The following is a 23,329-nucleotide window of genomic DNA, read 5'->3' as shown; positions in this document are numbered from 1 at the left end:
AGATAAAGGGAGGCGAGCAAGATTTGTCTATATCCAAGATACATGTGAATTCATTTGGATACATTATATCTGAAACATACTACACCTAATTTTGACCTCATGTATCTCGAAATGTATGTATCTAGATGCATCTGGACACACTAAAATATGATAAGATTCATAATATACCAAACTATTGTGGACCTAAGTTTATTAGCTCTTAAACCAGTGGAATTTGCTAGTTCCCTTATTTATAAGAAGAATTTTGATAGTTTTGTTAGTTGACTAGTCGAGTTTCACCTTAGTTTAATTTTCACTAAACTAAGGTCCTATTATCCCCTGAACTTATTTTTTTTCCCCGATTTTATACACCTTTCGTGTTACTTGACACACTCCGTGACTACACGCAATTGAGACGCGTGGGAGATTTTTGGATGCCACGTAGCTAAAAAGGTGTACAAAATTATCTAAAAAATAAATTCAGGGGTAATAAAACCTTAGTTTAGTTAAGGTATGTCTCAGAGATTCGGTTATAGTCTAGGGGTACTTGTGCATTTTCTCAATATATGTTTAAACAAAAGTAGTAAACTATTCGTGTTAATGGATTATCGGTTAACCCAACAACACAACATTAGAAACCAATATTGAATAGATAACTCGATTAATTTCTTATATAACCATTAAAAACCCGTTAATCCAATAACAATAAATCAATATCATTTTTTTTTCATTTAATTTATTGATCGATTCAATATTTGCACCCAAAAAAAGCAATACATTATATTGGTAGGTAACTGGGTATATTTTAAAAATTTATGTAGTAATATTTATTTTGAGTAATTTACTATAATGACCTCGGAAATGAATGGTATTATCTACACTTTGTACTTGGAACTTGCTCTTTCACAAAATCGACATCCCACATTTTTTTCGAGGCAGAGTTTCAAAATTCTGATAAAGCTAACAAGAGGAAGAAGAATCCATGGCTTCCTGCAACACTTTCACTCCCGGCGGCATTCCGTCTTGCCGAAATTTCACTCGAACATTCCGGTCATCGTCTCCGACATGGAGGAAGAGCGGAGTTGTTACTGCAAAACTTGCTCAGAAGAACGCAATGCAGTACAGAAAACTCGGAGACTCTGATCTTAATATCAGCGAAATTACTATCGGAACTGTAAGTTTATTCGCTAGATTCAGTAGCTTTTGCTCACATATATACAATTATTAAATTTAGAACCCAGTTAGTAGTCATTCGTTCTGTTCATTTTGGGTATTTATGAAGTAATTGAAGATTTAGTAATGTGAACTCCTTCATAAATGCAGATGACATTTGGAGAACAGAATACAGAAAAGGAAGCTCATGAAATACTTAGTTATGCATTTGATCAAGGAATTAATATTATTGATACCGCTGAGGCTGTAAGCTACTCCACACTAACTTGGGAAGAAATTGCCTTCATTTATTTTACTGTTACTGTTCTTGATAATAGAAGCTTAGTTAACTGGATTGTTGGGATGTAATTAGAAGTTTAGTTTATTGCCTAAAATTGCTGATTCATTTTACTATCTTGATACTACAAGCATTTTTGTATTTATTTTTTCATTGCTATTGTATTCCAAGTATCCTGTTCCAATGAGAAAGGAGACTCAAGGAGCGACCGATCTCTATATCAGTAGCTGGATGAAGTCCCAACCCCGTGATAAGGTAATTCTACCTTTGTGGATTTATATGAAAGGTTGTGCATGTATAATCAGTTTCTTGCTTTATTTTTCTATGGAACGTAATAGGTACTATTCCTACTACTTCTAACTACAAAGGCAATATAAGATTGCCATCGAATCAGCTCTTTCATATTTTCCTTGTATTCTTGTCATCCTACTGTTTCAAATCTATTGCATTGAACTGTAACTACTGTTGATCTTTTTAAATGAATTCCTCGAGAAAATGATATACTTACTAAAGAATAGTTGGATAAACTGTGTAGATGGCTACTTCTTGTGATTATTTTGAGATTGTAAAACAGTGAGATTAGAGAAAGCTGAGCTGCTAAAATAACTAAAGCTAGGTAATACGTTTTGCGTAACCTTCTTCAAAGAAATATGTCCATTTTGTGCTATAATTGATTTAAACTTCCTAGAGTACTCTTACCAACTGAAAGAACTGTTGATGTACTTCCTTGATCTAGCCAACATTGCATGCATCTTATTGTATTTCGTGTTCTCCATTGTTCTATAGGGTTTGATGGCTTTCTGCTGAGTGTCTAAGTTGTTCAGTTTGGGGTGCGGGTATCCCATATGAGTGCAAATCTAAAGGTCGGATTCTTCATCACCTGACTTTTAGGATTAAGGGGTGTGGATCCAAGTGCGGTTAGGGGTGATGGGATAATGACAATAAAAGTGTACTACGACAGATAAAGTATCTATCTCGATTGATTAAAGTTATTGAACTAAAACTAATAGAATTTAATTCTTTATAAACATCTAATATATCTCATCTTAAAGAAAAACATATCATTCTTTATACATACATACATACATATATATATATATATGTATATATGTACATATATATATATATGTATGTGTGTATATATATATATATACATACATATATATATATATATGTACATACACATATATATGTATGTGTATATACATATATATGTATATGTATGTGTGTGTGTATATATATATATATGACATGCACGTCAAACCGAATACCCAATCAATCTATACTTCTCGATCATAGATGTGGTCAAAGAACCCAAGGTAAGTAGACTAAATCCAGTGTGGATCCCACACCCATGTCGTGTCGACACGAGTGTGGCAAGGATTTTGAAGAGTCTGAGTAACATAGGTGAGTGAGGGTTCACTGAGTCATCATCTCCAACTCCCAACTTAGAGCACATGCAGGGTTAGAGAATTTTAAAAAACCAGTGGAAGAGAATCGCTTTAAGTAGATTTTGGAGAAACCCTTGATCATGTTTGGACTAATTTGAGCTTTTACTGGAAAAAGCAGTCATTTCTGTAGGGATGATGAAAACCCTTTTTTTATTGTTCCTCGATATGGTCCATTTAACAAAGGATCAAAATGGGTCACACCAGTAGGATGAACCAAATGAGTTCTGCATTATGAACTTTGTACTGTGCACATTAGTACATTACTTAGACAGGTTCTAGAAAGGCACATAGGAAGGAATGGAGAAACTAGAATAAAGAAATCAGGTATACAACTTTTTTTTTTTTTAAGAATGGTAAAGATTTAATAACCATGGGCATATAACTTTTGAGAATATAAAGCTTGTGTAGTTCTGTTTTTGTTGATCGCTGCTAATTTATGCGCATATATTCTCCAAATATAATTTTTTTTGATCTTTTATGAGGAAGAACAAGAATTATGTTAACTAGACAAATTATTATGCAAGCAGGAAAGAAGAACAAATTAGAGATCAGCTTTATTAGTGAATAGAGCCTAATCTCAAGCATGAGTGAGTTAACTTAGAACAGCTTAGATTGTTAAGAACTTGAGGGTACAAATAATTTGTGTTGGATCGTATTAAGATTATTAGCATGGCCATGATGCCAAATGTTACAATTGTTTGTAAATTAACTACCAAAACCATTCTTTAAGTAGGTAAACCTCTCTTTTTTCGCATTGCCATTATAGCCATAATGTTTGGTGTCTTTTAACTCAAGATTAAATTTTTACTCCTGTAGATGTGTACTGATATCTACTAATGTGATGTTGTTTTGTCCTTCAGGTGATTTTGGCTACAAAAGTTTGTGGTTATTCAGAAAGATCAAGTTACATACGTGAAAATGCAAAGGTTTTGCGAGTAGATGCTGCTAATATTCGAGAAAGCGTAGAAAAAAGTTTGAAACGTCTCAATACTGATTACATTGATTTACTCCAAATACATTGGTGAGTATTTTTTGATGATATCATTGAAGGATTCTAAAAGTGCAATTTGATAAGTAGTATACATCATATTATTCAACTTCCCCAGTTTCTAGATGACACCATTTTCATCAAGTGGGGCTGTTTCACGTTATCCGGGTAGTTAAAAAACTATAACTTGAACTTTTAGTGACCAGATGAGATTTCTCATTCTTACCGGATTCTAGATGACTAGATATTACCTATGCTTTGAGCTTAGGTATCACAGCAACGAATTATCTTTTATTCTGGCTCTTCAATTATTTTCTTTTTTTCTTTTAGTTATCCCATTTGGGTTTGACAGCTAAGATGCTAGAGAGATTCTCGGTTTAGGAAGCTGTTGATGTGAGCCTCTACTGTAACTGCAGCATATGTTGGAGTAGAAGAGGCGATTGAAATGTGTAGGTGCGAAGCAACAATAAAGCAAGAGTTTGTAGGGCAGTAATCAGAGAATATGAGACTCTGAGAGCAGGCTGAATGAACTGTTATTGTTGTATACATGCGGAAGGATCCTAGGAGAAAATGAAGTACTTATAATGGAAGTTCACTTGAGGAGCATTTGGGTGGATTGTTTTGGAATTCAGGGCAACATTGACATAGAAAATCTATGGCTAAGTGAATGTAAGACGACAAGATGAGCTAGTTGCATTAGGGAATCTAGGGATAAGTGAATGTAAGAGGGTAAGATGAGCTAGTTCGAATAATAAGAAAAATGAAGAAACTACTTCCATGGCCAAGTGAAAGTCTTAGGTGGCTTGCAAGTTATCACTGTCATGGCTTGGTATTTTGCTTTTTCTGGATCTTACAATGTTTTGTTTCTTGCTCTTCAAAGATACTTACTTACCTCCAACTGGAACAGAACTTAATATGTGGTAAGTAGAGCATTTATTAAAAGGTGACCTATTTACTAGTAATCTGCATGCCCAACAATCTGTTCATGTCCTCATTCCTTTTTTTAAATTTTGGCCAACTTTATCTACCAAAGATTGTAGACCAATACATCACAATGAGTATCAAGCGGAGAGCCAAACGTTGACTTGTAACCCTCACTGAAAAGGCAATATCATATTCATGTTGAGTTATTATGAGATAGTTCACCTTACCTGGCTATTAGTGCCAACCTTTGTGCTAAAGATAATTTTACATTGTTACCTCCCTCAAAAGAAAAGAAAAATTCAACTTACCTAGAAACCTCCTATGTCTCCTGGGATCACTGTACAAGCTTAAATTATGGACCCATAGGGCTGTCACAAGTGTACTATCTTCCGTACCTGTCTTCCTTTTAAGTGTGGATAAGTATACTTCCACATAGAGATGACAATGTCTGATGTAAACTAGATGAACTCATCATCCTAGAAAAATATTGCAATCTACCTAGATCCTTGGTCTGAAAGGACTTAACGAGATGAAGTTTACTTTGCTAATCCCCTATTGATCACTTTCTGAGATAATTATGTCATTAGTATAAACTACCAAGTATCTTTCACTATAAGTCATTTCAAACTTCTTAATACCCATTGAACTTGTCAGACTATACTCGAGTAGATTGTTTCAAACCATACCAGCACCCTGCATGCAAGATCACTGGACTCCTGAGAGCTAAGTAACCTAGTTTTTCCCCATATATACTTCATCCTCATTGCGTATTGTATGTAGATTTACTTGGAGGTAGGGGAGAAGTTTCCAAGGGCCACTAAGAGTGTACAGTATACAACTTGTTGGCATCCTAAATGAGAGAGAGTTTCACTAGTACTCTTGAGGTAGAAACAAAAGAAAAGGATGAAAGCAAGTTGGCGGTAACTTAAAAAGTATAAAATTGAGGTAATTTTGAGTATAGCGAAGACCTCTCCAAGCAGCTCCTGGAAGACTATATGTAGCATTGACAAGTCTGTAACAGAGGGAAGAGCATCTGTTATTTGACACAAAAGATACTAAGTTGATTTTGTATTAATACAAAGATCCAAAAAATGGAAATCAACTTAGATTAAGAAGATCAACTACACATTGAATAATCATCTTTGACAACCTAATAATAGGAACTCAAAGTAGAACTAGTTCGATCAGAATTCCTAAAATCTGAGTGGACTAATGAGAAGAGAGGATTTACCCCATTATCAAGATGACATCCTAAGAAAAAAGGGTATCGCACCCAAGGGTGTGGACTATGGCCTAGTGGTCAATGAAATGGTTGAGAACCTTGAGGTCTCAGGTTCAAATCAGTGGAAACACAGAAACACTAGGTGATTCTTCCCATTTATCCTAACCTTGGTAGACAGAGTTACCTGGTGCCTGTTGCCCGTGGGAGATGAAAGGTATCCCATCGAATTAGTCGAGGTGTGCAAAAGCTGCCTGGACACCTCGGTCATCAAACAAAGAAAAGAAAAAAGAAGAGGTGGTATCCAAACAAAATTGACACGAGTTATATTCTGAGATACAGAAGTGAGAACATGCAGACACTATTTTCTGAAGTTAAGAAAAACTAAGATGTCAACCTCCTTGGACTATCTTAGGAGAATTGTCAATAGAACATGTTATAGGTATCTCTGAAGACCGAGGTAGTGAAATCGATATGAGATAATTGAAGGACTATCAAATATTAAGGGAAGGGCTGCACTACCTGATAGGATAGTGATGAAGAATAAACCAGGAGCTGTAATTGAGCTTCATACAAATTGAGAACAGTCCTCCAAATACCGCATTGTCCTAAAGTCTAATCACTCCACCAAAAAAAAAACACCAACACCTGGAACAGCCTGGAGGACTGCAGGTTTTATGTGAGACTCGAAGTGTCCGAAAAAGAGACTGAAAGTTGCTGGAGGAAAAGAAAATCTGAAAGTTGCTTGATAAGTTGAAGGATCAAATTTCCAATCACCTATAAAATCTGGAACTGGACTGAATGGCACATGCCCAGTCGAGCATCGAGCAAGCGAGAAATCTCCAAATATTGTTGAAAATAAAGAAACTTTCCATAAAAATGATTAAATTGCCGAAACCCAAGCATCTGGTCTTCTTAGACTACTAGATTGGATGAATCACTTTGAATGGTCCGGTTGGCTTCCAAAGTACCTAGATCTAGTTGTAAGCTCACCATGTAAGGCCTCATGCACTAGCACATGAGACAAAATTTGTTGGCAAATTCTGGCTTCTGATGGTGCATCGGGCTTCAGATTAAAAAGTGGCTTCCAGGGTTGTGCTCACACGAGGATTTCAGCCTTGTCTTGGTGTTGGTTTATGCACAATACGCACAGACCAACCTCACATTTAGCAGATTCTATGATTGTTGAAATTTTGCATAGAGAGTGTTTTTTCTCCCGGGTGACACCTATGAATACACGGTGAGGTAGTAGGACTAATTTCTCGCTTAAAGTCCATTAACATGTTAGAAATAAACATCACAATGAAACGAGATTGCGAGAATGCGTGAAAACTAATGGCTTACCCCTTAACCATTCTGTAGGCTCTTTACAATGTACATAACTATATTTACCCGATATGTGATATATCACATCAAATTTTTATGCTACACTTAACTATCTGACAGAGAGTTACCTCAGAACAATACAGTGCTATTTTCGACTATTTGTGATGTGTGCTAAAGTGATGTACATAATTGACTAGTTTAAAATCATTATTTTCTGGATGTAGTTCTTGTCAAGACAATAAAAAGGTCCTCGGTAGAGAGGTTTTACGAGCTAACATGCATATTTAAAGGCGGTTGACAAATTTTGTTTCATCATTTTTTATCTATGATGCATCTTAACATTATTGTTTAAAATGACTGATTAACCTAGAAGGTCTTCTGATGTACCACAGAAAACAAATAGGTTCCTAGCAAAAATAAATTGTTATAGAAAGCATGCTTGAATTCAGTCTGGTGCTGATTAATAACGTATTCATACTGTGTATTCAGTATTGAAGCCACCAGCATAAATTACTTGTTTAAGTTGATCAATTTTTACAAGTCTTTCTTGACAAACTTATATATCATTCTTGGTTGATAGATCTTACCAGCTAACCTGCATGTTTCAAGACACTTGACAAAAAAAATTGGGTTGTATTTATCTTGCTTGTTGTCTGAAAAATTGTAAAATTGTACGTTCTGACTGAATTTGTTTTATCTCTCTCTTGTTTGCTCGTTGTGTATATCATGTATGTCAATACGGAGACACATAGAGATACATACACACAAACATATGTGAAATATGTAAAGAGATGGTTATCTCATTTCTATAATCTGATGTAAAACTTCTCAGGCCAGACAGATATGTTCCGTTGTTCGGCGAGTTCTTTTATGAAACTTCAAAATGGAGGCCAAGTGTGCCTTTTGTTGAGCAGCTTAGAGCCTTTCAGGAACTCATCGATGAAGGAAAGGTATGTTTTTCTTTTTGTGCAGGCAGTAACAATTGCAATAATATTACTGCAGATCTGCCAGTGAAAGGAATTAAGTAAGATGCTTTATAGTTATAATTTCACTAATTAAAGTCTTAGGATATCTTTCATTTTTCCTGGATTTGTGGTTTCAACTGTAAAGGAAGATTTATGATGCATCTATAGCAGCGGAATGATAATGATAGAAGATTTCAAATAACACTGTTAGCTCAATTGCAAGAACCAATGAAGATTCTTCGATTGAGATGAACTGATGAAGAACAGTTTAAGATCAATTAGAAGAGAAGAGAAGAAGAGAGATTTAGAGAAGAGAACAATGATTTGAGAACAATTAGAAGAGAAGAGAACTTATTGTTTGAGTTGCAGCAACAGTCATTGAGATGTTTGAGTCACAGAAGAAGAAGAAGAGGGAAATGTGTGAGACGCATCAGACAAGTGTGTTATACAGAAGTTACCAAAAAAAAAAAAAACTAACAGCGCTTAAGCGCGCTTTTTGTCGCCTTTGCTTTAAGCGTGCTTCTCACTTTGCCTACTGAAGCGCTCACTTTTTCAGCAACGCCTCGATTCAGAGCATAAAAGTGCAGTGCTTGCGCCCCGCCTTGCTTCACGCTTTAAGGGCGCTTTTTGTCGCTTTTCACAACACTGGGTCGGAGTGGCCCCATAGGGGATAAGGTACGAGATTTGAGGTTGAGATGGTTCGGACATGTGAAGAGGAGATGTGTGGATGCCACGGTAAGGAGGTGCGAGAAGGTTGATCTTAATGGACTTGAGTAGGAGTATAGGTAGGCCTAAGAAGTATTGTGGTGAGGTGATCAGGTAGGACATGGCGCAGCTACAACTTACCGAGGATATGACCCTTGATAGAACGGTGTGGAGGTCGAGGATTAGGATTGAAGGTTAGAAGGAAGTTGGGTGCTTTGCTGTCCCATCCCTAAAGTATTAGAATTAGTCTTGTATATTCGTATTCTTAGATTTCTATTTCTATTTCTATTGGTTGATTCTTTAGCCTTGATAATTGTATTTTCATGTTGTTCTTCCTGCTTCTTGTTGTTGTCATATTTCTTCATCTGTTCTGTGTGAGGGTCTATCAGAAATCACCTGTCTTCCTTTTTAAGGTAGGGGTAAGGTCTGCGAACACACTATCCTCCCCAAACCCCACTTGTGGGATTACACAGGGTATGTTGTTGTTCGAGCATGACAGAGTTTCCATCATTGTAAAAGTCATAATTTTCCCTTGTACGTAAGTGAAAGTGAATAAGCTGTGGTTAAGATTTACCACAACGCACAAACCAAATATGGAACCATATTAAAAGAAATTGGTATGGTAATGGTAGAGCATTTTTAAAATCGAAATTACCAAATCTGAAGTTTCCAAAACTGTACCATGTTATATCATGATCCCTCCTATATTCTTGCAAAGAAACTGAACTGGTAAACGGAAAATGTTAGTGTATAAGCACATCAGGTCTCTTACTCATGGTTTAGTTTTAGTACACATTTGCAATGCTTATAGCGAATATAAGCAAACCTGAACTTTATGCATGGCTTCGTTTGCACATTTTTCATGCTTGTTATGAATAATCACACCTGATCTCTTATCATGGTCTGATATGCACATTTTGCAAAATAATTTGAGATTTCATTTTGCTTTGTAAATCTCAAAAATCGATTTACTTTATGGACAGTTAACTTATCTGAAAGTAACAATTAGGCATTACTAATTAATTCAGGTCCGCTACATTGGTGTTTCCAATGAAACTTCATATGGAGTTATGGAGTTTGTCCATGCTGCAAAAGTTGAAGGATTGCCGAAGATTGTCAGCATTCAGAATAGTTACAGTCTGCTGGTTAGGTGCCACTTTGAGGGTAAGTTCTCCTTTCTAAAGTAGTTTAGCTGTGAAACTCCTCTCGACGAGAAATATAGCTTAAATGTATATTTTGATTTTTGCAGCACTTCTTCAGTTTTTCTGTTCATACTTTGGCGCTCGTACAGGTTGAGTAATAGGTTTTTTGTTTAAGAGTAAAAGGAGGTCTGACATCCATTAGATGAGAAGAACTCCAAGATGCTTAAGGAAGATGCCTAGGTACTCGGTACTCCAACCATAGTCAATTAGTTGAAGTCGGAATGTCAATTTTTTCCAGCATGTTGTCAATTTGAGATCTTGTTATCATTCAGCCTGTTAAGGAAAATTGACCCAGGGCCTAAATAGATCCCATAATCTAGCTCATGAGTCATGAGGTAATCAAGGTAAAGATTATCCAAAATCACATATAGAGACAATTATCCTTACCCTCAACCAATATGGGCTTCAGTATACCCTTCCCGGCATTCTTAGAACTAAATATTTAGAGTATGTATAATATGAAAATCGTTGCCCAACATTTAATAAACCGAGACCAGGGATAGGTAAATGAACCCCGCGTCTAAATCAACAGCAATATCTAGCTCGTGAGGTAAGGATTGTCCAAATGATGATAAAAGACTGTACTGCAAAACCCTCAACTGTTGTGGGACTCTAACACAACATGTCTGTGTGCAATACATCCAGTTGAGGTATCAACATAGATGCTTCATGGGGTCAATTCATTTCTCTAGAGGCTTTGCTTTTAATCTTAAGTAGCATGATTGGAAGAGTGCAAAAAATGAAAATGAAGAACTCCTGTGATGATTAAGTAAAGAATGCAAGGTGCTTAAGCAATAAGCCTAGGACACTCTCTACTCTTTGCCAATCGGTGAACAAGTGTTAAGGTCTTTAACAGCTTGCTTACAAATCGATATTTTAGTATTTTTTATATCTACTTAATTACATCATTAAATCATATTTGCTTAGCTCTTAGACTATTAGAATCTAGGTTTGCCTAGTTCCCTTTACAGCTGTCCTAATACTACCTACTCCTTTATGGGTGGTCATTTTCCCATTCACAAAAATACTGATATCATTCGTGCTACCACTGCAGAATAATCTGCATGAACCTCACAAAAGAATAGAAAACCATTTTCTTAAGTTTCTTTTGAATATTGGTGAACTGATTCTGATCTCCTTTCTAACCACATGTTATCTGTTCCCTAATCTGTCTTGAGCCACTTTTGCACATATGTAAATACCCAAATTGTATAATTGGATCAACGTTGATGAGGTTATTTCTCTAAGGAATGTGATTATCCTCTGGATAAGTCCATTACATCCTTAAAGGCTGCTGTCAATGCTCATCATAGACGCAATCTGCCTAACAGCAGCGCTGCTGCTCTTTAAGGTACAGGCAACTTTGCTTGCCATGATAGCTAATCATAGACGCAATCTGACTATCTCAATTTGTATGAGCTGTTTCTTGCGGATGATCACATTTGACACTATAAACTCCAAAATCACATATGTCATATTTTGACAAGAACTCTTTTTTGTTTCAGATTGGCATGTTATAAATTTTGGGCCTTCCTTATACTTGGATAATGTTGTTAAGAGACCTTATAGTTTATGTGATAAATAACCTAATACTGGTAAAAACAACTGCGAAATAACCTAGTAAACAATCAAATGCAGCAGTACATGTAGGAGTGAATCATTGCTGCTATTTTTGATTGAAAGCTAATAATTGTATTTACATCAAGCACCAACATTTTTAATTTTCCGCTTAGCATAACGAGTTTTTGGTTGTCCTTTGTAGTTGATCTTGTTGAAGTATGCCACCCAAACAACTGTAACATTGGCTTACTATCCTATTCTCCACTGGCTGGGGGAACCTTATCGGGGAAGTATTTGGACAGTAATTCTGAAGCTGCTAGAAAAGGAAGACTTCACCTGTTCCCAGGCTACATGGAAAGATACAATAAATCCCTTGCCAAGGTACGTGTTTTTCAAGTTTTACAAGAAAGAAAATTGATTGTTTGAGTAGTTTTATAAGTAGGCAAAAAAATTGAACTTTCTCAAGTGTAAGTTTGCCAAGGGTGAAATACATAGTTTTGGGTTTGACTGGAGTCTGACAGGCGTAACTTAGGGGACACCATGCCACAATCAGTATCCTCCTCCCCCTACCCCAAACCAAAAGAAAAGCACCCAGTTCGATAAATTAATCCTGTGCCTTTTTGTCCATTGTGGCATGTGTATTACTTTGTAAGTGTGAGATAGTATCCAAAAGATAAGCTTTGGGTACAATTTGTCATGGATTAAATTCAGCTTGCTACTTAAAAACAAGAACTGCATATCTGCACACGAAACCTGATTGTGTAAGTGGTTCATTGCTTTTCAAAAATATATATCTGAGTATCGGTACTCATTCATTGGTTTGACGGTCACTGTATATTAGCTTGAGCTTGTTATCCTGTCTTAAAAAACAAAACCTACACCTCAATAAAAAAAAACCCCCACAAACCTCAAATCATAGCTTCACCTCTCTGGATCACACAGTAGATGAAGGTTGAAGAATAAAACAGAGAATTGTTGTTCGTCTTTAACGATACAATGTGAAAATGCATTTCTACTTTAGTAATCGTGCGTGACTTTAGACATGTACAACGTGAGAAGTTTATACCATGCTGCAAGTTTTACTGATTGTTTGGATGTATTTTTGGGCTGTGTTTAATTTCCAGGAAGCAACAAAAAAGTATGAAGAAGTGGCCAAGAAGCATGGTCTAACGCTAGTTGAGTTAGCCCTAGGATTTGCCCGAGACCGTCCCTTTATGACAAGTTCAATTATAGGTGCAACCTCGGTGGATCAATTAAAAGAAGATATTGATGCTTTTTTGACAACTGAGAGACCTTTGCCACCTCAAGTAATGGATGATATTGAAGACATTTTCAAGAGATACAGAGATCCTGCTTCAAGATAGCCTGCCAATTTCTTCGAATTTACCACAACATGTCTTTTGTTTATGCCTATCTATTGTGTACAGGGTGTAGGGGAGAGCTTTTCATCTTTGTCACATACTTTTCTCCAGAAGCAGCCTGCATTGAGAAGAAATGTAAGTCAATTTGGCCACTGTTATTCTTTTAGTCATAGTCTGTTGAATATCGATATCAATGAATTGATCATATTGGATATTTTCTTTTATGGTTCATATTCTGGACTGGGTATGTCCTTGTGATATGCGAAGGAATCGAGTCATCAACATAAAAACCGTAACAGCTCAATAGGATACATACCCGTCTTTATTTGTTTCTTAAGAATCATAATATTTTATTCACCTAAATGATCAAAAACAAAAATGAATTTCTTGGTTTCTTGTAAAAGAAATTTTAATACTCAGCTGAGTTGTTAAGTTAGTCACTATTGCAATACCCAACTGCCAAAGTAACAAACTTTTATGTTTTGAGTTTTCAGCACTGGCTTAACAATGCATACACGTTGGTTCTCTGGAATCACTTTTCCAGTGTCCAGGGACTTTGTGACTCTATTGCAATTTTTAGTTTCCACTAATAAAAGTGACTTTAATGACATGTTTATCAGTTTCTTCATAGATAGTATTTTTTTTTATGCATAGTATTCAAACATCTGAACTTAAATTTTAAATTACTGAACTAATCTAACTCAATTTAGCTCTGGAGATTAGTAAAGCTAAACGATACAAAGTAAAACGAGTTCTATTTTGACCAACTCATTGGCATTTGACTCCCACTCCCAAGGTTCAACATTGTACCCAAGTAGGCCGTAAATAACAGACCAACTTCTCGCCCAAGGACTCGACTAGCTGAGAAGAGTGTCCACAAACTGTATCTATGGAGGGAAAGTGTACTCATTAAACCATTTGGCACAAAGCTGAGCAGCCTTGGAGCCACTTCACCAGCTTCAACCATGACTAATTCTATTTATGGTAAAAACCTTAAGTAAAGCTCAATCAATATTCTGAAATTGAAGCAGTTCCTTGTAAAAAAAATAGAACAAGAATGGTTGATCTGACACTGTCAGGTTATGCAAAAATTGTGAAACGCAAATTACACACACTCCACAAGCTTGGGATTGAGAATGTATAGCAAGACTGTTTGGGATTGAGGATTAGTGTAAGTTGAACCTTATAAATGTCAAATCTGTTTCATATTCGCAGAATATAGAAAGGTATAGAAAGCATAAGTGTCACATATGGCATAAAGACAGCCAGAGGTAGTGAAAGACTAATTACAGAAGGGCAAGCACCAAGACCATGGCATAGGGCGGTATAGATGGCCACAAAACTTGCAAGGACAGCCAAACAGTCCACTAAACATGGACAACATCTTCTCCAAACAGAAAAATGGTCATCAGAAAAGCAAGAACATCTCATCAAGGTTGAGTTTCATCACAAAAGCAAGAACGTCATCGAAACTTGAGTTTCCAAAACAGAAGAAATTCAAAGAAACTTGTCAAGACTTCATAATTGATTTCCTTCGACAACAGTCAACTCTTTTTTACCCTAGAATACTGCAAAGGAAGCAAAAAAATTTCTAATTAAAGTAAAACTAAATTACAGGCAGCAATGTTTCAACAGTTACTTAAGTAAAAGATGGAACTCAGCTGTCCCTAACCATTACATTGGAAGATGAATGTCGTGACATGACCGAGCAGTAGCATGAAGAGTCTTCAAGATGAATTAATATCAGTGATATCAGAAGATAACCTATGCATTGCAAAAGAGTTCGAAACAAGTTTAGATACCACAATATTCAGAAATCTCTATTACAAGCCATCACACAAGTACAAGTCTGCACAAATAGAAGTAGTAGGGCAAAGAGAGTATTCAGCAATTTTAGAAAAAAAATATTACAAGAACATAAACATGCTTCTTATAAACTAATCACTAACTGATCAAACTAAAATATATATATATACTACTAAATTGATTCAAATGCTGCAACCAAAAGAAAAGTGTATCGATTACAAATCGTGCATCCAAGTGAATTCACGAGAACCGTAGGTGATGAAAGGAAATAGAAACCCCCAGCTAATTTTCTTTCAATGAAATAATAGGAACCCCCATCTGCTTCAGCGGAGAGGAAAGGAAAAACTGAAAGCCAAGAAACTAGAAAGGGAAAATAAAACCCAAAACAGAAACTAAAGGTATCACCACCTCTAAAATAACAGATAGTAAGTTCCTTTAGGAAGACAGAGAGGAGGGGGGGGATTTGGGGAACTTTTTTTTAATTTTAATAGTAGGGCGTCTTAGATCAATGCAATGAAACTGTACATATCTTGCCAAAAGAGTACAGTTCCCATCCATCACCTAAGCCACCCACAACCAGCTGAATCTTGAGCAGGTTCCCAGGTCACTAAATTAGGGGCTAGAATTGCCACATGAAGTGTGCAGGAATTATCGTAATGAGCTCATGACAGTACTTGTCGTATAGGGGCAAGTTAAGTAGCTCTTATATTTTACAGGAGCTAAGTAAAATGAAATTCTCACTCTTCTGAAAATTCGGCAAGAACATCAAGTGAGACAAAAAAGGTTGTTCCTAAGTCTTCATTCCTCACCATCTTTATTCAATAAATTGGGAATAGTACCATATCATCTTCTCTAATCATTTTCCTCTTTTCAACTAAGTGAGACATTGTGTAACTGTAAAATTTGGATTAGTCTGGAATAATGATCTCAGATATTCATATTTTGGCAAAAGGATACCGAGAAGGTAGAACATAAAACATAGGCAAGTCAAAAAGAATTTTATAGAACTCACACAATAGCATTAAAAATCGATTCGAATTTGAAGCATGTGATTTACAGTTTTGCTTATAAAAGCACAACCTGTGTTGCAGGAAATTGATTTTTTTATAAGTGAGCATGAAATTAATCTATAAAATGCCTAGAAGAGATGTTATAACTTACATGAATGGAATGTGATGGTGAAAATGATTAACCCTGTGAACCAGAGTTTGGACCGCGCCCACCACGACCACTGCGCCCACTGCGACCTCGAAGAACTCGCCCACGGCCTCTTGCTGGTGTAGCGGAAAGCATAGCAGCTTGCCTAATGGAAGCCCTTTCTCTAGCCCTCTCATTTAGGTTTATAGTTCTTGAGCTCCTATTGATAGGTGAAACCTGTTTCCCTTCTTCTGTTTCAGCAGCAGCACTTTCATCCAGACCCCCTTCTTTTGAATTGCTACTATCAACTGGACTGCTTGATGGTTTCTCACCAGTAACAGTATCCAGAGCCTGATCAGTTTCTGCAGCAACCTGGTCACCACCATCATTCAACTTCTCAGAACTTTCAGCTAGCTCTTCTGTCGCATCAACTTCATCATTCTTATCGTCATCTGGGAGCTGAGAAGATTCTATCTCCCCGGGGTCTGTTGGAGTAAGCAAGAGGTCTTCATCAGTACCAGCTAAGTCATCAGTCTGAGGTTCCAAATTTTCTGGGCTTCCCATTGATAAAATGCTATCAAGGTTTCCAACATCTTCAGGATCAGCAATTAGCTCTCCCTCTTCCCTTTCATCCATCGCTAGCTGCTCGCTCTCTTGTTGCACCTGAAATGTTGATTCATTATCTGGGGTAGGCACTTCATTAGAACTGACAAAAGTATCATCTGCAATATCTGTTCTATCAACCTGTGACTCAGCCTGATTTGTTGCAACAACTAACGGCTCTTCAACCTGCTCGCCAGAAAGTGTAGTCTCATCCTTCTCAATATCACTAGCTTCCTCTTTCAAACCTTGGGTTTCATCTCCAGCATCATGTTCCTCCGTAGTAGGCAGAGATTCTGAATTTTCTACATTATCAACAGATTTATCTTCACCGCCCTCTTGAGGTGCCTCTAGATGTTTGGACTTCTTAAGCACAGGTTGAGCCACATCTAAGCAGGTTTCATCCATGGCAGGAGTCTCTTCTTGTAACTCTGAGGTAGAGGAGGTAGAGGCTGCAGATAGGCGCTTGCGAATTGGTGGTTGAGTTGGTAATGTGGCATTATCAAGATTTTCTGCCTTTTGAGGTGGCAAATGCTTCCTACTGTTGGTGGATTCATCTGTATCTTGCATCTCTACATCAACTAAAGGTTCCTCCGGCTTTGTGATGCGTGGTCGAACCAACTTCCTTCCGGTTTTACGAGTTTCGGAGGTTATCTTCGATAAAACAAGTCTTCTTTCTTCTTCTGCTTTTCCAACTGCAGGAATGGAAGTCACCAAGCTAGCTGGTGGCGGAAGCGTAGCTGCTGGGCCTGGAACAACAGAGGCAGAAAGAGAAGCATCTGGAGCAGAAGCATCACCAGCACCAGAAACCCCGAGCTCATTACGTGCAACCCGTTCAAAGTCATCTACAGCCTGAAGATATGCAGCAGTAAAATCGTCCAAGTGAGTCCCCGAAAGTAGTTGATCCACTGACGTGCCCTCCGTTTGACTGCCTTTGGTTTGCCTTATCTTCTCAACTTCATCAGTAAGCATCTTCAGAGCCTGCTTATGCTTGTCGATTTCATCTGATAGCTTGGACCGTTGCTGATTCACAGCTCCATAGGAATCCCCTATTGTCTTTTGCATCTTCAAGCGCTTTGATCTCTCTTGTTTCAACTCTTCTCTAAGTCGGTCTGTGATCTTCTCAAGCCCCTGGATTCTGGTGTTTTTCTCCTTTTCTTTATCTTTCAAAGCCTGTTCATCTGCAGCATCAGCAGTTTTTTTCCCTTGTTTAGCATCTTCCAACTGTTTGGAGAGAGCTTGATTCTCTCTAGCCAAATCATCTTTTTCCTTTGATAAGCTGTCTGCTCTTTCCTTTTCCTTCAACAAGTTGCTTTCAACCCTTTTCTTCATTAGACCTGTCAACTTTTTATGTTTATCAACGTCGGATCTCAGCGAGGCCTCAGTTTGCAGAATCTCATTGATTCTCGATTCTCTCTGACTCAATTCTGTTCTGCTCCTTGACAGGTCTTGCTCTAAGTCAGCTAACAGATTCTGCTGCTCAGACATGGCTTTCTTAACTTTCTCCAGTTCTTCATTTTTTTCTCTCAGATTCACCTGCATCTGTGAAGCAGCTTCTTTTAGACTTGCATATTCTTCTAGGTCAAAATTCTTATACCTCTCAACCAACTCACTAACCCTCCTCTCAAGCTTCTCTTTATCCAGCTTCAGCATTTCAATCTCTTTCCTACAAGCTTCTACATCAGCTTGTCTTTCATTAAGAAGCTTCTCCAGATCCTCTAATTCAGTTTTCATCTTCTGGGCAGCTTGGCGAAGTTTCTGGCATTCTTCAACATTGTGCTTGTTCTCCTCTCTCAACTGCAAGTTGCTTTCACGAAGTAAGTTCAATTCTCTAACCTGAAGCTGCAGTGTTTTGAACTCCTCTTCACTTAAAACCTGAGCTCTTGAACTCTCCCGCTCAGAATTAAGAGATGCTTCTGCTACCTCCACTCTCCTCAGAGCATTCTCAAGCTGTGATTGCAACCTAAGTTTTTCCTGTCTGAGCAAAGAAATTTCTGTTTCTGCAATTTCCTTGGACCGTCTTAGATAATTCACAACATTCATCAGCCCGTCATCACCCTCGGCCACTGTGCTTCCAGCAGATACACCTGAAGATACACGGTCCTTCTCAGCCAGTTTAATATACAAACCCTCAAGCCGGTCCAGTAATATTTTGTTCTGTTCATTAGCCTCAGTGTATTTCTTCTCAGCTTCAGTTTTTGATACTTCTAGCACCGACAATTCCGCCTCCCACTTGGCCTTCAATGCATTATTTTCGGATTTTAGAACATCTGACAATTTACGGAGCTCAGATGACTCTTCTTGTAAGGTTGCCAAAGCTTGAGATGTTCTAGTCAGTTCTTGAATTGTTTCTGACTGCAGAATTACCTGTCTCTCATAATTATCTTGAGCAGCACGCCATCTTTGATGCTCTTTGTCCAAATCATCTTTCAAAGCAGATATTTGAGCCTCCAAATTTGAGATTTGTGACGTCTTAGCTGAGGTATCTTCTTTCAGACTGGATATTTCAGCTAGAGCAGCAACAACAGCTTCTTCTTTTCCTGCAGTTGCGGAAGCTGCTTCAATTGACTTCAAATTACATTCTCTCTCAAGCTCATCAACATTCTTCCTAAGCGCTAATGCTTCCTCTTCCATTGATTTTTTCACTCTATCAGCTTCTACTTTGAGGTTCTCATAAGCCAATTCCATCTGCTTTAATGCTTCTTCATTTGCCTGAGCTATGCTTTTATATTGCAGCATATGATTTTTGTTAACCTGCACCTCCTCTCTGAGTCTTTTAACTTCTTCAGCAGAATCCATGTTGTCAAAAAGTTCAGTAGAAGAGGAAGGACCGCCTTCATCAGCTCTTTCAGAAACCTTTTTTTGAAAAGCTTGCAATTTTTCCTCTAAATCAGCAGATCGCGCTTCAGCAACAACAACTCTAGCTTCAGCAGCAGCTACAGAATGTGAAGTGCTAGTCATTTCCTTCCTCATTTCCTCAATTTGTCTCAATGCATTCTTTAGAGCATCTTCTCGCTCAGGTATAAGGTTTCGAACATTATCACGCTGTTCTTGCAATTCTTTCTTAGCTTCAGCCCATTCTTTCTCAATAAGCTTGATATACTCTTCTTGCTTTCTCCTCTCAGCAGCTCTTGCCTCGTCACGAACGTTCTCAGTACTCTGCAATGTATCTAAATGGACCTGCAAACTATGCACCCTTTGTGACAAATTACGTACTTCATCTGAAGCTCTCTTTTCGGCATTTACCAGCATACCCTTTTCATCCTTTAGAATAGACACCTCCAGTTTCAGCTTTTGAGAAAGTTCCTCAGCAGCATTCAATGACTCGTAACTTTCTCGCAGCTTCTTCTGATAGTCAACTACCAACTGTGAGAACTCAACATTTCTCGTGATCACACCATTATGCTCCTCTTTCTGGTGCTCAAAATCTTTCATATACCTGTCAAGTTTATCTCGAGCAAACTGTGCTTCCAGAGCTGACTTATCCCGCTCTGATCGAAGAGAAATAATCTCGCCCCGTAATCTTGACAACTCTTCTTCAAGACATTTTACACGCTCAAAAGCCCGTTCTTGTGCTCTCCCTAAAACTTCATGTGAAGAATCAGGTAAAAGCATCACTTCCGGCCTTTGAACCTCTGCTAATTTTTCAGATTGAGCATCAGAAGAAACAACTGTATGCTCTTCAAAGAGCTTTTTGTACATCGCCACAGATGCATGAAGTGATTTAATCATCGTAGCCTGCTCATCTGCTTTTGCCAGTACTGCATTAACCTGGGAGGTAGCTTTGTCAACATGCTTCTGAAGCTCCTTCTCATACTTCTCCTTCAACTCTGACTCTCTGTTCTCAATCTGATCGGTAAGGCTCCGAACTAGGCCTCTTAGCTGGACATTTTGTTCAACCAGGCCATTTATGTCCTTGTAGCTCAACAGCCTTCCAACATCATCAGCATTAGATTCAGCACCAAACATAATTAAAGAACTTGACACCACAGATTTGTCATTTTTAGGTCCCACCGATCCACCACGGAGTTGTATATCACGACATTCCTTTAAAAGCACTGTCACCTGTTCCTGGAGGTCAACTATCTCTGCCTGAGCAACAGCATAATCACGATCACGCCTTCTCATATCAGCATTGAATTCCTGAATATTCCTCTCTAAAGCAGCTTGCTGAGAGAGGGAATGCTGCAGCTTTTCACTTAGCACAGAGTAAGCATCTTCCAATCTTTGATGCTCCGCTCGCTCATCCAAGATAACTCCAGCTTTCTCCTCTATTTCACAGAGTACTCGCTCCAGTACATCTTGAGCTTGTTTTCTTCCCAATTGTTCATGTCGTAATGCATCAACAGTTTCCTGATATTTGGTGTACATCTTAGACAGACTCCAACCCTCCCGAAGAAGTGAAGCGGCTAATGCGGTTCCTGAAACACCAATAGGCAGACTAGGTACGACCATCCGATCATCCTCAACCATGTCACCAGCTTCAGCTGAGTTTGGCAATGATTCACTAGAAAAATAACTCAAAGGAAGAAGCTTCAATGTATCTTCTCCTTTTTTTAATTCCGCTTCACTTTCCGCAAGCTTATTTTTCAAACATGCAACCTCCTCCTTTAGTTCTATCTTTGCAGATACTTCTTTCTCGAGCCTCTCTTTATAGTCATTTTCTATTTGGTTTCCATGAGTCTCCAGAGCTTTAATTACTCCTTCAAGTTCTCCTGCCTTTTTAGACCATTCCTCGGAGCTCTCCTTGTACAATTCCACTAGCTTGTTTAACGTTGCAATTTCACCGGACATTTGGTCCTCTTTTGCAGCTGCTACATCCTTCGCGGATAATAAATCTTGCTCTAGAGAAGTGAACTTCAACTCCATTTCCCTCACTTGTTCCTGTTTTCTCTTCAAACACCTATCACATTCACTAATTTTTTTCTCGGCATCAACAAGTTTGGCAGACATATCAGCCTCAAGCTCAGAATGAGCTTTACGCAGCTCCATGAGACCATTGACCTTTGTTGTTAACTCGTCATTAAGCCATGCATTATGCCTCTCAACAAGCTCCTTCTCCTGCAAAAGCCGCGAACAAGAAGCCTGACAGCGTGACACTTCAGTCTCCAAGTCACAGACCCGTACTTCCCTATTTGCAGCAATATCAGTCAAGTGAACAATCTTATCAAGATAGCTTTTGATAGTGGAATTTTTCTCACTAATCTCCAAGTCTTTCTGTTCTACCAATTCCATCAATTGCCTCTTTGTTTTCCGGAGTTCTGAAGCCTCTGTTGATAACCGGTCCACATCTCCATCCTTTCCAATCTGTTTTCATGTTCCAAAAAACAATCAGATACAATACAGCAAAAAAATATACAACAAATAGAAAGAACTTTGGATGCGTTCCGTACAGACAAAATTACTCTACCTTCAATGGAATGTTTTCTTCAATATATCTCACCCTAGAAATCATGTTGTGGAATAATTTCTAGTATTTGGTAAGGTCTATAAAGTAGATCCTATGATAATCATACAGGGTAGGGTAGGGTAGGTTATATGAAGTAATTACATGAAGGAATTAGGAATTGTAAATATACTTACAGATTGGATGAAAGCTTGCTGTTTCTCGGCTTGTGCTTGAGAGAGTTCAGATAGGCGTTCCTCAAAGGAAGAATTAAGTTGAGAATACTGGAGTTGAAGCGCGGAGTACTCTGAAGAAAGCGAGACATACTTCTGTTCAAGAACAGAACAAGTCTGTTCAGCTGTAATAGATGCAGCATCAGCCTGTGCTTTCACATTTTCCAGTTGATTGTACAAATCTCGAATAAACTCATCAGCTTTAACCGCTACCAAACCGGCATCTTGCGAGCACCGCTCGTATTCCTCATCCGATATAAACAACGGCATGGCTCACTTTCCTTCGTTTAACTTCTCATCAATCTATGACATCAAAGGCATCATGTTAATGCTCTAATTCATTGAAAACGTCCATAAACCATAGAAGAAGATGAATTTGTGGAAGAAAACTTACCAGAAATGGGAAATGAGTTGCGTAATGCCGGCTAGGGCAAATCAGTTTGTTCTTCGACTGTTTATTTCCTCATCAATCTGTGAAAAAACTGAAGATAGTCATATTAATGCACTAAAAATATGCCATCGGAAAACCCTAGAAGAGAAACTTACCAGAAAAGGGAAAACTCCGGCTAGGGCAAAATTGAAACGACGATGAGAGTACCCCTTTTACTATCATAAGTTGATTTTTATGTCTGTTTTTTTTTTTTTGGTGCCTTTTCTTTTTTATTAAGCTTTTTTAAAAATTCTTATTTTTATTTTAATATAATAGAAATTAAATATACTCTTATACTAATCATAACTATGATTCTAAATAATTATAAATTTATAATCATAATAGTTATATGTATGTGAGATATTAAGTAGACCAAACATAATAGAACTCTTTCACCTTTTTATGTAAGATATATATAATCTAACGTGTTAGAAGTGTTTATGATTTAAAATTTTGAGTTAAATAATTTAAATTTTATTGAAATATTAGTGTATTTGGTCGCGTAAAAATTAAAATAAAGTTACATACTAATATCAATATTTACTTTAATAAAAAAAATTTTTTATTAATCACATAATTTCATAGAAGAGAAGCTATGAAAAAATAT

At 37.5% G+C, this 23,329-nt stretch overlaps 2 protein-coding genes across 7 annotated transcripts; one reads left to right on the top strand and one right to left on the bottom strand.

Annotated features, from left to right (window-relative positions):
* Positions 1 to 836: 836 nt before the first annotated feature.
* Positions 837 to 13,361, top strand: LOC101249178 (uncharacterized). Its single transcript, XM_004240961.4, has 8 exons — positions 837 to 1,153; positions 1,303 to 1,398; positions 1,601 to 1,684; positions 3,741 to 3,901; positions 8,170 to 8,287; positions 10,036 to 10,171; positions 11,972 to 12,150; positions 12,894 to 13,361. The coding sequence occupies exons 1-8, from the start codon at positions 962 to 964 to the stop codon at positions 13,131 to 13,133; spliced, it is 1,206 nt and encodes a 401-aa protein (XP_004241009.1). The 5' UTR covers positions 837 to 961; the 3' UTR covers positions 13,134 to 13,361.
* A 908-nt stretch (positions 13,362 to 14,269) lies between these two features.
* Positions 14,270 to 23,102, bottom strand: LOC101248882 (nuclear-pore anchor). Of its 6 annotated transcripts, none has more exons than XR_011221755.1 (7): positions 22,839 to 23,056; positions 22,687 to 22,763; positions 22,257 to 22,595; positions 16,818 to 21,980; positions 16,098 to 16,736; positions 14,803 to 14,894; positions 14,270 to 14,698 (listed from the first exon to the last, which is right to left on the bottom strand). XR_011221755.1 is itself a non-coding variant. In XM_004240960.5 (5 exons), the coding sequence occupies exons 3-4, from the start codon at positions 22,560 to 22,562 to the stop codon at positions 16,125 to 16,127; spliced, it is 6,162 nt and encodes a 2,053-aa protein (XP_004241008.1). In that variant the 5' UTR covers positions 22,563 to 22,595; positions 22,687 to 22,763; positions 22,839 to 23,056; the 3' UTR covers positions 14,707 to 14,894; positions 16,098 to 16,124. The 6 variants fall into 6 exon arrangements, 1 of the variants encoding a protein (XP_004241008.1); XR_741986.4 differs by having other exon boundaries at positions 14,809 to 14,894; XR_741983.4 differs by having other exon boundaries at positions 14,809 to 14,894; positions 16,098 to 21,980; positions 22,839 to 23,102.
* Positions 23,103 to 23,329: the final 227 nt, after the last annotated feature.

The sequence above is a fragment of the Solanum lycopersicum genome, chromosome 6 (genome assembly GCF_036512215.1).
Source record: "Solanum lycopersicum chromosome 6, SLM_r2.1".
Lineage (NCBI taxonomy): Eukaryota > Viridiplantae > Streptophyta > Magnoliopsida > Solanales > Solanaceae > Solanum > Solanum lycopersicum.
This window is presented reverse-complemented; position numbering and strand designations above follow the sequence as displayed.